Here is a 17,295-nt window from a genome sequence, read left to right as displayed (position 1 = left end):
ATAGCAGGGAGGTTTCACTATAGAAGTTGTGTCCCTTCAACTACTTTTTATTTATTCAGTTTTGTAACATCTTCCCAATGAATAAAATTGTTATAACTTGAATAAGTGACTACTCTTTGCACATGTATGCCTGACTGTTTACATTTGTAGCTAGACACTTTCAAATCTTTTACTTTTTATGCAATAAAGAATATAGCTTTACAAATGTTTTCTCAACTTTGACTAGCTGATTTCTCTATTCACTGCCTATTCTTTTCCCTCAGCTTGTAGACTAAGAATTCCATATGCCCTTCATGATTCAACTTGTTACATCCCAATTTTTGACCTAGCTTGAAATATAGACGTTGAGGTTCACATGAAGTCAATTGGCAGTTTAATTTGATATAATCTGGCAATATGGTAAGATAGTTAGTTGTTATGATTTCAAGTGAAGATGACATGCTAGTTATTCGTTAATCGCGAATTCATGGAATTAAGATGAAAGGTTAACTGATATGATTATTTATAATTAAAATTTAATTACAGAGAAATTCCTTGCAGGGAGCTTGCCGAAGGGGTGGAAGCATTGTTAGAAAAGAATTAGGCAGGGCATCACCATCATTGGACAAATAGGTAGAGGACCTAGCGATTTGAAATAGGACTCATCTCTAAAACTGCATGAGTTGTTAATAATTAATTTAATTTAATTAATTAAGTTCAAATATAAACGTATTCTTTAAGGATTTTAAATTATCTTTCATCGTATTATTATTTTTTAATAATAGTTTATATATGTGCATTTGAATATAAAAATGTTTTGGCATCTTTATATTTTAATAATTTAATAAAATGATGTTTTAAAGTACTTGTAAGATTTTAATAATTTTCGAATTATAATAATATTTGACTTATTTTCGAATTACAACCTTTCAACTCTATTATTTTTAATTTAATATTCTTTAATGATATAACTTGGCATAATTAATTGACTTGAGGGAATTTGTATGGGTTCTTTATAACTGCTGGATAGCCATAAGGTCGACTCCAAAAATATATATGTAAGTCTTGTCATGTTAAGGCTCTAACGCTCGTATCCGGCCATTCTTTCTTTGTAATTCCACTATTGATATTTTCTTTGGCCTGTTACGGTTCCAACAACACCCAAGCTTTCATATTTTGCATTCCAGAAATAAGCGCAGCCAATGAGGGATTCAGAGACGAGTTGAACCAAGAAATGACTTGATGATTCATTAGCCATAATTGTAAGGAGCCGGATAAAAACAAAGTATAATGAGAAGTGATGAATTTTTAGTGGTGAGTCTGATGTATTAACAAAGGCAAAAGATGAACAAGGAGAATAAGACATCAGTGGCGTATGAATTCAATACACAGCGACGTCCAATAACAAGGAAAGTATATGATGAAAAGAGGAGTCAACTATTGGAATTTTGCGACAAATCAAGAACCGAGACAAGTGTCAACAGTGATATTATGGACAAGCAATGAAATTCCAGCAGAAATAGAGTTTTCTACTTCACAGCAATAATCCGGAGTGCGTACAAAATGATTCGATTCATATATGGCACAGTCAAGGTTTTCGTAAGGAACATTATTTATTTCTTTCCCTTTCTTATTCATCTTACTCAAGTAGAGTCGGCTGTGAGTTAATTTAAAACAAAAGTTCCATGCCTCAGATTTCGTTTCTAATTTTGCCGCCTCTAGTATGTTACAGTCCAATCGAATCTTCATAAAGTCTGCCTTTTGTCTATGTGTATTGTGATTAGGCAAACATCAAAGTTGGAAATAATCTTTCTTGTCCAAGATATTACTTAGATTTAATATAACATTTTAAAAATTGATAGTGTATATTTTCAAATCTGCCAATCTTTATGTAAAATCTTTGAAGTTCTTCATTAGGCTTAACTTCCATACATCTGAAAATAAGATTAAATGGTTGATAACTGTAAATAGAGTACCAAGGAGATCACCGACTGATTGGTCTGTTATGGTGAGGAGGTGTAGATGAATCTGTAAAAGAAAATACAAGGACGATATTAGAATCAAATAAGTAATTAAATAAATAATGCTTTAGCTCATATATGCTCCATTAATGTTGAGTGATTGTCAAGGTTGTCGTCTATTTTGTGATCTTTTAAGAATATAATCATAGAATGTGAAATGATTGATGTATGAAATCTTCTTGAATAATCGTTAAAACCTTTCGCTTTGAGAATTCCGGATAACTGGGACTCACACGACTGTGTAGCCGAAAAAATGGGTGATCGTCAATAATACGAACCAGTATTAGTTAAGACATTTCAATATTTATCATTTAATATGAATTAATTAATAGTTCATGCATATTCCTGTTATGGTGATCTCCTGTTGCCAAGTTGTATGGAGTGTTATATATCATGATGTCCTGTGGATGGAATGATGTTCCCTGTCAATTCCCAGTAGGGAGGGCCTTTCTCGTTAGAGATCATGTGGGGATATATTGTGGTCCGAGGTTGGGTGGTTAAGCCCCTAACAATGCTTCACCTTTCTCAAGATGTTGAACATGAGTCAGATAGAGTTAAGCTATGCATTCAATTGTTTATCAGAAAAAGCTATTATCATTTTTATTTATGAAGAGGTAAGATTGAATTGAGTTAAATTCATTGTAATCTGAATTGATTTGTGAATAGTTTTCATTTATATAAATATTGAATATAAGTATTTATCTAATCTTGAGAAACTGTCTCAGATAAGTGATCGGAAGGAAAAGAAATATGAAGCTCTAATTGATTGGGAGACAGCTGGAACCTTAAATGATACAGTGGTATTGGAAGCCCTAGCTGAATCCGTGGTCGCGAAAGCCCTTAAATGAATTCCATGGTATTGAAAGCCCTAAGTGAGATAGTGGTATCAGAAGCCCTAAATGAACTGAAGGTAAACAATGTCTTAATTGATGCAATGGTATGTGATGCCCTAATTTAAAATATGGTGGTATTAAATCGAAATTATCTTTTGATTTTTAGGATAGTGGTTTTTAGATGGTGGTTGTCATATGAAACTGTTGTAGTATATTTGTGGGCTAACCCGGGTGGTTACAGAAGCATCCTTAGTTTGATTTCGAACTCAGTTTTCCAAGGTATGTGATTTTTAATTTTTGTAGTAATTTAATTTGATGGTACTTCAAATATTTAGTTAAGAAAATTTTTGTTTAACTGTTTTTTTAACGTTATATCTTATTCACATGAACATGAAATGATATAACTGCCTTCCTATGATTCGAAGTATAACTGTATTCTTTGAGTATGTTGAATGTTAATTTAGACCCAGGAAAACCAAATGTTACACAACTGAAAGGTTTCATAACTGTAATTTATGTATGCCCCCTCAACAATCTCCCTATGTCTTTAGTCTTCGCCTCTCATGATTTGACCAGAAGGTTTCACGCCTATAGTTTATGTGTGTCCTTCAATAGTCTCCTCAATTCTTCAATCTTGGCCTCTACATGATTCAGTCAAAAGGCTTCAAGCATGTAACTTATGCATAATCCTTCAACAACCTCAAACTTCATAACTATACCTGCACATGAAACAAACTTATTAGCATAAAAACCTGCTTTGTTTTCAGATACTTCTCTTGCCTTTGCATCTTTTAATGCTTTTATTTGAATAACCATGTTGTAGGAACATTAAGTAGTGTAGAGATAATTGGAATGGTTTCCATTGCTCAGTTTGTATGAATTGGCCCTCCTCTTTTACATTTTGCAGATCTATTCCCAGAGGGAGATGCGGGCTCAAATCTTCTTGAACATTCAGATCGACGATCCTTCCATTCAGGCAATGCAGGCACTTCCCCTTATTTTTCTAGTACTTTTATGTTTATGCAATGTGTTTATTCAGTAATTATATTAGGAGCTAGCATGCCTTGTGTGGTATCTATATGCATTGTATCAAGTACTGTTTAAAATTTGAACATTTTGCACCTTATCAAAACAATTATAAAATATATTTCAATAAAGTATACTATTTTGGTACTTGTATTTATCTTGAATAAAATATGATCAATTTCTCTTGTTTATTGATTTTTGTAATTTACTTTCTGCATCCAAACCATTCTATCATATGTATAATCAGCAACTTAAAACACAGTGTAGTTTATAAACAAGCTTGACATAGCAATTTAGGAGGTAGGCTAAATTGGTAACATTTTTGGCGACCTCTCAGGGGTGTTTGCCTACTAAACGGTAATAGACCAGCTGTCTTATGCATATCCATTGGGTATCAAAGTAGAGTTAAAGGTTGGTTAGATGCTTTTGTAGACATATAAGTGGAGCTTTAAAAATTGGGTTGTCATTCAGTTGGTTCATCAAAGGTGGATTTAACCTTTATCAATTCGGATAGTAAGTCCTCTTGAAGGTGGCTTTAACCTTCACCCTTCAAGAAGTATGCTTAGGCAGTGAGCCTTTTTTTCTATATCACCTCTTAGCAGGGTTATCAACCTTTTAACAGGGATTTTATCCTTTAATAGGGATTGATGTACTAAATTCTTTGTATCGACTCCTAACAAGGTCAGGTCTCCTAACAGGGAGATTTTCATATTAGTGCATGATCTTCTAGGTATCATCCCCAACGGAGTTTTTCCCTCAACAAGGTTTTCCTCAAGAACAAAAATAAAATATCTTGTGTCTTATCGAGTTGGCTTATATCTTGTTCATATTGTTTTACATTGCTATATCTTTCATTGGTGATTTGGTCGAGAAGTTAGAAGTTTATGGAAATTGCAAACAACTGATTCAACCCCACCCCCCGCCACCTCAATTGTGTTGTGAGGATTGTTATTCTTAACAATATATGGGTAGCGGTACTGTCAAATGTTGAGAGTTTGGCTCCCTAGAATAGGTTGCATAGTGCGATCACAATCTTGCATTGGGAGAAGACTCTTAGGCATCCTTCCAAGGACCACCTAACATTTGTTAATTATAAGCTTCAGTTCTCTTTATGGTGCTGACATTGTCAAACTCTAATGAATATGGTTGTACATCTAATCTTGAAGAGCCATTTTGCATTAAATTTGTTAGTTGAAGAGAACTATTTGTTTTTATGCGTTTCTCCAACAATCCCTAAGTTATACTATTTGGCCCTCAGACTGAAACCCTAGGAAGAGGTCCTAATAATTCATCTCAATGTTCACTGGCATAGAAACCGATGTGCTACGAATAACATATTGACACCACCTGTGGGAATGGAAAACATAATGCTCTTCAACCCATAATCACCCATTTGCAACATGAGGTTGTAGTAGTTAGCTTAACAGCTGTCTTTGCCACCATCTCATGTTATAACTTGGAACTTCTGTGCAGGGTAAATGCAGTTGAGATACATTATGCTGATTTGTGGTCAATGAAATTACGGGTACTACTAGAACCAATCAATTTGTGACTCTTCTCTTCAAGAATCCTCTTACCTTGAGAATTTATGGTATAGTGCCCACAAAAACCTAAAGAGCATGATAAGAAATGTTGGCTGGACTAAAAATGGATCCTCTTCTATATCTGGCTCTGAGGCCTACTCTTTCAAATCTGGTACTCCCTTGATATAGAGTAATTAAATTTCAACACATGTATGACCTCTCTTAGATTTGTTGCTGAAGTTAAAGCATCAAACCTTGGCCCTTGTTTTGTCAATTTGTTGAGGTATTAATCTCATTGGTTGTAGAGTGAAGGATGTTAGTACCAAAAAATTGTGATGTTTTCATGACTGCTAGTTGTTTGCTCCTATACCACAGCCTTTCATCATAGCCTGCTTTCTATTTTCTGGGTCAACAAAAGGAAAGTTCCATTAGGTTCTTCCTCTTGCCAATACTTTATCACAAATATAAGTTTTCTCTTGAGATATCACAAAACTATAAAAGACTTGCACCATGGTACATAGTTAAGTTTGTAAAAGGAAAAAGAGCACGTGAAAATTTGGTTATTTTGGAGCTCTAAAAGCATGCATATAAAGACCAAACCCAAAGAAGAAACAAACATGCACAGAGAAACATAAATAATACCTTATCTGACATTGGTGATTGAGTAAACTTTTCATAGTCAAAATTTTGGAAGTTTTCGAAAGACATCTCTGGGTTATCACCACATACAATACATTTTGGAGATCTCCCCCTGAGCTTGACCTGCACTTAATAATAGCTCAATATCAGATGTTACAGTTACAAAGAAATATAAAATCAAGGGCAAATATTTGAATGTGTTGTAATGAGTGCTAAATACATTACAAGAAATAAGAATATGGAATATTAGCATTATGAGGAAGCAAAGCTAGAAATCCTAGCATTAAAATTTGAACATTAAGGTGGGTACAGATCTTACATGGTTACTATCCTATAGTTTGATAAATAGATCAAACAGTAAGAACTTTGTCTTAATAATGACGTTCAAAAAGGATAGATCCAGTCATTTGAATGAACATATTGCTCGAGAGTTGATATCCAACTACAGTGCCTGCTAGATACATAACTGAGCAGAGAAGACAGTTCTATAGAAAAATGCACAATAATGGAGCGTGACTAAAAGATTCCATTGATTAGACAACACCTTGATAAAGGAATGCATATCTCAAAATCAAACCTAGGCCACATCCCTTACAAAAATTATAATTAAAAGAAAATTATCATTTGAATACTTAAGAGTGATGACAATTTGTTCCATAATTTGAAAAATATTGGAATGTTGTATGCAGTATGCACATTAAACTGAACAAAGCCTTGTATTCACAAAACTGTCACTATTAAATGAGCCACCTGGTTCTAAGAAGAGCTCTCCTCTGGTCAATATCAACTTATACTAAACAATTTGTTCCAACCAAACTGCTTTGGGGTTAGTGACAGTTATGTCTAAGTGGGCATTCTCCACCAAGAACTGTTATAGAAAAAATCATCTAATGTAGCATAAACCTTCAACATATAGAACTGAGTTCTATAAAATGCAACAACCTTCCATGTCATTTCATCCTAAAACAGTCCTAGAGTTTGTTCCCCAATAAGTTTCACATTCCACATGTTATGTTCAAGAACAATAACATTAAGATAGATTACAAACATAAGCATCTCCCATATAATATCATAAAGCATATCTCATTCATGTCTTAGTAAATAACTTCTCCAAGGATGTAATGAATTACCTTTAACATTGTAAAGATTACCTTTGTTCTAATTCCATTGTTACAGATCACCTTCCCTAGATTCACAAATACCAAAGTTGCATGGATACGGATACGGTATTGGGTACGGATATGGCCATTTTTTAAGACCACCAATATGGATACAGCTGGACACAACATTAATAAATAAAACATACACATATATTTAACATAGTTTATAAGTGTTATTATAGGAGATCTTAATTACTTCAAAAGCAATATTGACACATAAATATTTATAAGTTAATTTTAACACTTCACAATATGTAAAGATACTAGAGTTGCATTAGAAGATAACCCAAAAACTGGGTTTCTGAAATAGATAAACATTTTATTTGTCTTTCTCATTTGGTGCAGGTTTTGTTTAAACCATTTTTTTTTAAATTGCTTTAATAAAGTTTTTTTGAAATCAAATTTGGGAAGATTTATGTCAAATCTTTTAAAAAATCAAATCCCATAGTATTTGGCATGGTTGGAAAATCAAGTTTTTTTAGGCAGACATAGGTACAATATTTGACATGTATCCGGGCAGTATTGGATACGTTTCCAAATTGGATATGGGGATACGAGTGCCCAAGGAAGGACAAAGGAGTTTCCGGCAACTCTAACAAATACACAATGGAATCAAAGGATGTAAAACATGATAGCTTTCAAAGAGTTTGAGAACCTGTCAACACAAACATTAGAAGGATTACTAGGTAATTCAACTAGACAATAACACATAATAACACATAGTTCGTATGAAACCACTAAACAAAAAAAACAGATGGGCTCTCTAGTACCATTGGAGACCATCATCAAATCACAACTAAAGATTTTCCCCATTGACTTCATTGTTATAAAGGAAATGCTGATTTGGGAACCCGCTTGACATGTCTCCAATGCTACCTTAATCAACTGACAATAAATAAATCAGGAAGAGACAATTACTTCTTACATTGCATTGAGGGCTTCATTTGTTCATTGCCTCGGGAAACCTAAGGGCTTGACTGAACCAACAAAAAGTTTGAGGCCTTTGTATCTTGACGTATTAGTTATCCAAAGACATTACTTATCAATGCCTCATGAGTTGTGGCCTTTTCTGTTTTCAAGAAGCATACTACCTGGTGGTGCTTAAAAATTTACAACTAATATTTCATGTGGATCAAACAGTTCACTAAACACCTATTCAAGGGCTTCAGTAAACTAAGCCACATGTGCTAATGACTTCAGAGACATGAGTTCCTTGGGGACTTCATTGTCAACACTTACTGCGATGACTTCACAAAACCATAAGCCAATAATACTATTCCAAACATAAAATTCTAGAAGTTATAATTAGTGAAAAATATTAAACTTGTAGTCAATATGTCAAGATTTTTTAAATAAACAACATTAAATAATAGTCACCATTTTTACAACTGTCGAAAAATGAGCTTTATTACAATTAGATGTGTGGCTCAAATGGAATCCTAGAATTGTCACCTAAGAGATGATCATATACCAAGATTGAAAGGCTACTTAAGTAACGATCAATAAGAAAACAATAATGATGAGTTTCTTGTAACCATTGTAGTCGGTAAATAATTGTAAATGAGCCGACGGGTAAGATAGTATGTATTATTTGTTATGTAGCCGACTTGTGCCCAACGGGTTCCTTCGGGAACCTTCCAAAAGGCCCTTCAGTGAGTATATATACCCCCTTCGGAAAGCATTGTAATCATCATCAAGCATAATGTAATGTTCTAGCATATGCAAATAAAGGAAGAAGTTCTACTATTTCCATCTATTGTTTGTGTGCATCAATCAATTAATCTATGTGGTAAACATTTGGCGCCGTTGCCCGATGGACCTGGTACGACGATAGACGGATGAAGACTAAATGTCAAATCAGTTGAACAAGAATAAGAATAAGTTGAAGGAAAAGGATGAATTACGTGCAGCGCAGGAAAATTTAATTTTGGCACAACAGGCTAAACACAGACGGAGATTTCAGCAAGTTACTGACGGACACAAAAGCACTAAAAAATTGTTGGAAGAGACTCAACAGCGGCTCGATTTGGTGGAAGAAGAAAGGGAGGAGTTTTTGAACCTATATATGCTGAGGGAAGCGAATCTAGACGGAAGGGGATTGACTTGCACGGCTCGGAGTGTCGAGGGAGCACAAGCGTGGAGTGAACTCTTCGTCCGAGATATACTGCCGGAAAAGACAACTTCGGTTGATGAAAACCCTTCTTCACAAAACAATGCAGATGTCGAAAACAGCACGGGTGTTGGAAATAGCGCAGGTGTTGGAAACAGTGCGGGTGTCAAAAACAACGTGGGTGTGCGAAACGTGGATGTGAATAGTGAAACAACGCAGGTACACAACAAAACCCACAACATCCAATAATAATGGCAAGACCAAAAGAAAAGTTGCCTAAATTTGATGGTGAAGGAACCGCCGATCCGATTCGACATTATACAACATGTGAAACAATCTAGAGGGCGAATGGCATAACAGATACAAACGAATGGGTCCGACAATTCCCAGCCACCCTACGGGGTGTTGCAATTGATTGGTTTACTGATACAGATCCACAAAAGTTAAACAGTTGGGATAACATTAAGGAGTTTATCGCAAAATTTCAAACACTGCGAGACGATAATGAGATTGTAGTGGAGATATTCAATACTAAGCAGGAAAAGAATGAAACAATCTGAGTCTTTGCCAGGAAGTTGAAGGACCTAATCAATAAAATGGAGAATAAGCCAGCTGATGGGCTACAGAAAAGATGGTTCATTGAAGGCCTTCACCCGAAGCTACGAAAGAAGATGAAGATCGTGCCACCATCAACATATAATGAAGTGTACAATCGGGCAATGAACCTCGAAAGTGAGTAGAAGACAAAGAAGAAGAAGAAGAGTAGCTCGTCCGATTCAAATGACGAGGAACCTTTAGGAGAAGATAAAAGCGATGATGAAGGCAGCAACAAGAAGGTCCGCGCTCTTCAAAAGGACATGATTCGGATGATGAAAGAGTCCAAGAACATGCACAAGGAGACCAAGGGCAATGAGTTATGGTGCACGGAATGCAAGAAAGAAGGCCATACAAAGGGATCCTGCCCGAAAGATCAATTTTGTGAGATTTACCAGATCATGGGACATTCGATAAAGGAATGCCCTTTCAACCTAAAATCAAGACCACCACAGCAAGTGTTCCTCATGCAGGAGGCGTCCGCATCAGGAGGGAGCGGGAACACCAGTACGGAAGTTGTCACATCGGGTGGATACAGAAATAACTGGCGCAGTCAAAACAACAACAACAACAACAATAGCGGCAACAACAATAATGGTGGAAAGAGTCGAATTTAGTATGATGCGAATGGTCGGCCGATAGTTCAATGCCGCGCATGCAGTCTGTGGGGTCACTTCGCCCGAGAGTGCACAACAGTGAACACACCAAAGTTGCTATGCCGATGGTGTGGACCTGGCAATCATGACGATGCTAAGTGCCCGAAGTCTTGGGTAAACTTGATTACCGTCGGGATGGACGAGGAAGAAGTTTTGGCAATCACTTGGAAGCAAGTGAAGCTATACCTCGATCCGACGGAGGAAAAGAAGAGACTAGAGGAAACACGGGTAGAGATCCAAAGAGCAACGACACACCTAAAGGACACGACTGGTACCTCTGCACGGAACTGCGTAGAACAAAACATTGTACGGAAAATATTACAAACCGAGGTACCCGTCAGGACAAATGATCTATTGCTCACTATGCCTTAGCTCCGATCGGCACTCAAAAACATTGTTCCCACTGCTAAACTACCAAGAGAACATGGAAGGTAGCAGGAAAGTGGAGCAAATACAGCAAACAAAAAAGAGAAGGAAAGTGGTGCAAGTGCAAAAGATCTGATACTGTTAGCCCTCTCATCTGGACGCCATCCGACAGTCGTCGAAATGGGAATTCTCGAGATTGTATTGACGGAAATGATTGTGGATGGAGGGTTCGGTGTCAATGTGTTACCCGAAGACACCTGGAAAAGGTTGGGACAACTGACATTATGGCCACCTACATTCTAGCTGCTAACGGCCGATCAACATGGAATCAAGCCATTGGGAGTCCTAATAGCACAACCAGTGACGATTGGAACATAGCCATTTTTTGTTGAATTTCGTCGTGATCCCACTGAAGCGGAGAGGATATGATGCCATTCTGGGCCGGGGGTGGCTGATACAAGCCAAGGTGAAGCACGATTAGAAGAAAAATACTTTATCACTTGAAAGCAAAGGGTGGAAGTACGTCATTGATCTACACACTCAAATGGTCGGGGAAGAAGCTCTATCGTCAGATTCTGAAGAAGAAGAGGATGAAAGGAGGCAGAATATGGAACCATATCAGGAGGGAGTCCTGCGGTTGGAAGGAGGATTAACAGGCGACGATCTGGATTCGATGAACGGTCTTTACCACTCGCAGATAGAGGACTACGAACTCTTTTCGAGCTGTAATATGTTAAGGGTAGATGAAGGTGAGAAAGAAAAGAGAAATGAATGTCCGAAGGAATACAGAGAAGCGGCAGAAGGAAAGGCAGTTGGGACTGAAGTTGAAGGAAAGAACATATAGTACGAACCCACAAAAAGGAAAGATTCCACTGTACGACCACGTAGAAAGGAAATGTTACGTCGAACCACAGATATAACAGAAAGGTGCCGGCAGCAAGGAAAACACATCATACGGTCTACACAGGAAACAGAGAGGAAGGGTTTAATAAAAGTTGCAGCAGTATGGAGTGGAGGTGTTATTGATGGCAAAAAGGGGTAGCCGACAGAGTCCATCGTACTGAGCTTCGGGAACAAACTGGGTGATATGGAAAACCAGAGGAAGAGATCATGTACCTTAAATAAACTAGATGAGTGACGACTGCAGGCACAATGGGCCACAGAAGTTACACAAAACGAGCGGAAGAGATGGCAGGAGAAGTTAAAGTATGACGGACGGAACAAGATCAAACCAGGCAAGTTTCAAGTGAAATGGATCAGCGTGCCGTATCAGATTCGGGAAGTGGGTGATAACGGAGCAATAAAATTATGGATACTAAATGAAAAGAAAGTGGCCGACACAGTGCATAGATCGAAGATGAATGTCTACCATGAAAGAAATAACGCACCTCCGTAGACGAACAACCGAGAAAAGAATGACTGTAAGTATTGTATATATGTAAATATTGTACATATGTAAGATCAATAAGGACATGAAATTTTTTTTTTAAAAATTTAATTTTTAAAAAATAAAAATATAAAAAAAAAAAGAGAGCAAGTCACAAAGTCACCGTACGGATTTTTGAAGCACAACCACTATACGGATTTTCAAAGCCCAGTCACTATACAGATTCTTTAAACCTGGTCATCGTACGGCTTTTAAGGTGGATATAGTAGGCCAACGTACGGATTTTTCAAAGCATTAATTTTGGAGATTACTGTACGGATTTCCCTTATACATTTGGTGTATAGATTCTGAAGTCTAAAGATTGTGATGCTGTACAGATTCATGAGTGTATAAATGGTCTAGTTCACCGTACGGATTTATATGATTCCAGTTCACCGTACGGCTTTATAAGATTTAACTTGGTGCACGAGTTTTTTAACTTGGCGTACAGATTCTACACTGGGCATACGGATTGTGCACTTGGCGTATGGATTCTGAGCTTGGTGTATGGTTAAGCTTTCCAGATTGGCGTACGATTTTCTCATGCTTGTATGGATTTTAAATTTTTTTTTGTATGTTTGCAATATAGGCCGTACGGATTCCATGAAAATGAATTGCCCTACGGTTTTCTGAAGGCTGGATTCTCTATTGTTTGTCGTACGGACCTTCAAATGAATTTCCTGTTGAGTCAACCACTTGTTCACTATACAGAATCTCTAAGGTTGTCACCGTACAATTTTTTTTAATAGAAATTGTTGTACGGATTTTCAGTATACATCTGGGCATACGGATTTCAACCACAGTTCGTAAAGTTTCAAACACAGAAAGTTTTCTATTTAAAAAAAAAAAAAAGACGACAGTTTGAAACAGTTCGGAATGAGTAATGCATGATGCCAGAGGGAAGGGTAGACATAAGCAATTGCCAGAAAGAGTGTGGAATTAGAAGAAAATGATAGAAATAGTGTGTTCCATGCAATTTTGTGTGAGTTTCGAAGTGCCCCAGGACCTCGCTGGGGGCGTTGTCCCCTAGAACCCCAGTCGTTGCGGATTATCAGTCGTGGGAAGTATGACCAGTTGATGAGACCTAGAGCTACCGCAGGCATGGAGTGTTTGTGTACCAGAGGCACTTGGAGTAGGTGTTGGACGTAAGGCTGTCTTGGTGGATGCATAGAGAGCTCGGGAGGAGCTGATCATCCAGTTGGAGGCAGTACAGCGACACTTGGCTCAGTGTATCCAGGAGTTGGAAGTAGACTAAGCAACATGGGTGGCCATCAATGTCAGCTAAGGAGACAGTATTGTGTTAATAGAGGCTGCAGATGCAACGTAGTTTGGAGATCAGTTTGGTGCAGGCACGAGACAAACGTGAAAGTGATGTGGCAGAAGCAAATTTATCTTGTTGTACTTAGTCAATTAATGAATTTTGTTTGTTAATTGTCTTAGATATTTTGTAATTGTTGTCCGGAGACAACTGTTCTTTTTGGGGGGGATGGTGTAGTCAGTAAATAATTGTAAATGAGCCGACGGGTAGGATAGTATATATTATTTGTTATGTGGTCGACTTGTGCCCAACGAGTTCCTTCGGGAACCTTCCGAAAGGCCCTTCGTGAGTATATATACCCCCTTCGAAAAGCATTGTAATCATCAAGAAGCATAATGCAATGTTCTGGCATATGCGAATAAAGGAAGAAGTTCTGCTATTTCCATCTATTGTCTATGTGCATCAATCAATTAATCTATGTGGTAAACAACCATGTGAGATGTGCACTCACCTTATGCCCCGGTTGGAATTCGCTAGTTCCTTTTTGCAAAACTAGACATTATTTTAGCTTCAAAAACCAAACATTTGAATTCAAAACTTGTGCCATGACTGAGACAAATTATCCCCTCCAGTGTGCATTACTTAAAGTGTCAACATGGTTTTTCTCAACATACTTATCAACAGTGTAAAGTAGCTATCTCTAATGTTCTGGGTCTCATTACTAGACTTGTCATTCAAGAAGAAGCCTTACCTTCTCCCTAAAAGTTCTAATATTATTAAGAAACTTTGAACCAACACTCATCTCATATTAACATTAATGTTGATAACTTATGACAAAATGGGACTTACCACATTTATCTTGTCATTCCCAAATTCTCTAAAAGTAGTTATGATATGTTTTTATATATATACTTATATGCTTTACACGTGCAAGCAGAAAATAACTGTTGCTTATTATTTAGCTATGAAACAGTATCAACTAAAAAGTAATATATCAAAATTTATTAGCATTAAATAATACATGCATAACCTTATGTTACTAGGTTCTTCTGAACCTCGCCACACCCAACCCCAATGCATATTATGAGATTCTTCTAAACACCCGCCCTCCACCCCCTACTATACCCGTGTGACGACAGTTCTGGTTCTGGTCAATTACTGATTCGTCACAGAGTCCTCCCAGAATCCTTGGGCACCTAGAGTTCCTAATGGATCTTTCTATGAATGAAGTACATTGATCCAAGGGTTCCCAAGAGAGACCCTAGGCATACCTAGTCTAAACCCAAGAGGACCCAAGGGCTGCCACAATAGAAAAAGAAAAGAACTATTATTTTTTTTAAACATTTTTACAAACAAAAAAAATGTCTACATTTTTTAATTTCGTCCTCAAGTGATAAATGGGCCAAGATGTCATATGTTATGAAGGTTTGTCAAATAAGAAACTTGATTACAATGAGCTGATGAGGAATTGGTATCTAAATAACAAGTGTTTTGACTTGGGTATTATTATTGAACATGTGAGAAAATATCTTTAGACACAACTTGTACAGTTCAGGGCTAGTGAGTGTGGCATTATAAATTAATGCGATTCAAGTGGAATTGAACCAAATGTTAAAAATTTGATGCTTTTGATTAGGACTTTAAAGACTATTAAATATTGGTTCTAATATTAGTTGTGTATTGAAATTTGATAAATTATTGAATTATTAAAACACTAGTATTTTCATTTTACAAATTATGAGGTTTCATTTCTTTTACTGCAATTATGAGTATCAATGTTTTTATATTATAACTTTCAGTTTCAATACATATACACACACATTGATTTATATAAATATAGATAGATAAGTGTGTCTGTCTATATATCCCATACACATACCCAAGGGGAAAAGTTACTGCACCACTGTACCAGGTTTTGGTTCTTGTACTCAAAATCGATAAATTAAGCATAACTTTGTTGTCCTATACTCCTTTACATAAGCCATAGGAGCACCAAAAGCTAGACACTAGGTCTTTGAAGCCCCTTTAGAGCAATTTCTACAACGAATACTTTGATAAATCACTTCAGTAGTCATCATATGATATCGATCTTTAGAAATTTGCTCCATACCAAGAAATATGCTAATGGAAAACCCAAACTTTCTCTAAGCTAGAAGGCTATCTAGCTTGTTGTAAGACCCCTCTTCATGTGTGAATAATGCAACTCCGCTTTCTTAAAATATTTTTAATTATTACTACTTAGGTCAAATTGATGATTATTAATAATGTGCTTTCCATTGAACTCATTGGTGACTTATTAGATCTCTCTCTCTCTCTCTCTCTCTCTCTCTCTCTCTAAATACATGTTGAAAAAGTGTCATGGAAGTTATAAAATTGCATGTTTCTGTCAGGAAGTGTTGCATGGGAAACCATTATAAGTTATTTAAGTCATGACAAGTTTTATCATCCTTGTATATGTGATGAGTCTTCTATGTAATGTCCCCTTTTCTAGCCATTATTTCCGGATGAATTGTTAGCTCTTTTCTCCATGGTTTCGCGTGCTAACCAAGACTTTATAGGGGTCAGCATGAGATTTCACCAAAGCATTTCCAATTCAAGGTTAATCGGAGTTGAATCGATATGATTTCCAAATAATTGCTATTTATAGTAAGTCACCGGGATTTTGTCTTTTGGCCATTTCAGTATTGGACTTGGAGCATATCACTGAGAGCTTTCTGGCAATCTATCATGCATGGATTTCCAGGTATGATTGGTTATTGATTTTAATGCTAGAAGATTTATTAGTCTATTACTATGCCACTTATTTATTAAGAAAATATGTTAAAATTAAAGTGGATTGGTAAAAGACACAAAAAGAAATATGAAGAGACATGCAAGGGAAACTGAAGAGTCACAGGGGTATGTTACAAAAGGACTTGCAAAGGTTCATTCTCTTCAGACTTGGTTTATGTTATTGGATTTTCTTCTCTCTTGGAGATTCCTGAAAAGATTCAACTTTTAGAGCTTTGAGGATGGACACCCTCATGCTTGAAGGCAATGGACAAAAACCCATTGTCTACTAGTGATATCACACAAGTATCTCACTTGTGCTTAAATCAATTTTCTAGTTCCCCAATCTGACTGTTATTTCTGTATTTAATATAGGATTTTGGCATTGTTCTGCTGGAGATTAATGTAATATTCATTTCTGAAAATATACTTTCATTTGGATATTTTCTGGAATTTTTACTGTTTAGTGTGGAATCTGTTGCAAAACATTATTTGTATAAAATTTCAGAAATTTTCTTTGAGAAATTTGGGCAAATATCTAGTTGGGGATGTTATAATGGTATCAAACCTCGTTTTCCTACCAGCTTGTGAGGTTTATAAAATTACAAATAAGTGCAACTCAAAGTTACCAGAGAATTGGTGGAATCTATATCAAAAAAAAATCTTGAAATAATCACTTGTTTATCAACTGCATTTGCTCTGCGTGGAATCGCTTTAATTCTGAAAGAAATATTGATTTATTAATTTGGGCCTTTCGACATATTTTGGTGCAAACAGTGACTAATAATTATGAAGGTGGTTGTGAAATAGTTTAATATCTGGAGTTGAGTTTAAAAGCCATAATCTATGGTTTAACATTGTCGTGGATAAATATATTGAACATTTTTTTGTAACAAGGTGATTGCAATCTTAAAATTTTATATTTCAGAATATTT

The 17,295-nt window shown here is 36.3% G+C and overlaps 1 protein-coding gene across 1 annotated transcript in view; it reads right to left on the bottom strand.

Annotated features, from left to right (window-relative positions):
* Nucleotides 1-17,295, bottom strand: part of CNX5 (co-factor for nitrate, reductase and xanthine dehydrogenase 5) — a 268,770-nt gene that overhangs the window by 36,073 nt on the left and 215,402 nt on the right. Inside the window, exon 10 of the mRNA XM_089792002.1 lies at nucleotides 6,025-6,144. Coding sequence (XP_089648128.1) covers nucleotides 6,025-6,144 — 120 coding nt within the window. The remainder of the gene's footprint in view (nucleotides 1-6,024; nucleotides 6,145-17,295) is intronic.

The sequence above is a fragment of the Cupressus sempervirens genome, chromosome 7, assembly GCF_028749045.1.
Source record: "Cupressus sempervirens isolate cs-2001-9-10 chromosome 7, ASM2874904v1, whole genome shotgun sequence".
In the NCBI taxonomy this organism is placed as follows: domain Eukaryota; kingdom Viridiplantae; phylum Streptophyta; class Pinopsida; order Cupressales; family Cupressaceae; genus Cupressus; species Cupressus sempervirens.
Note: the sequence above shows the minus strand (reverse complement) of the source record. Positions and strands in the feature narration are given on the sequence as shown.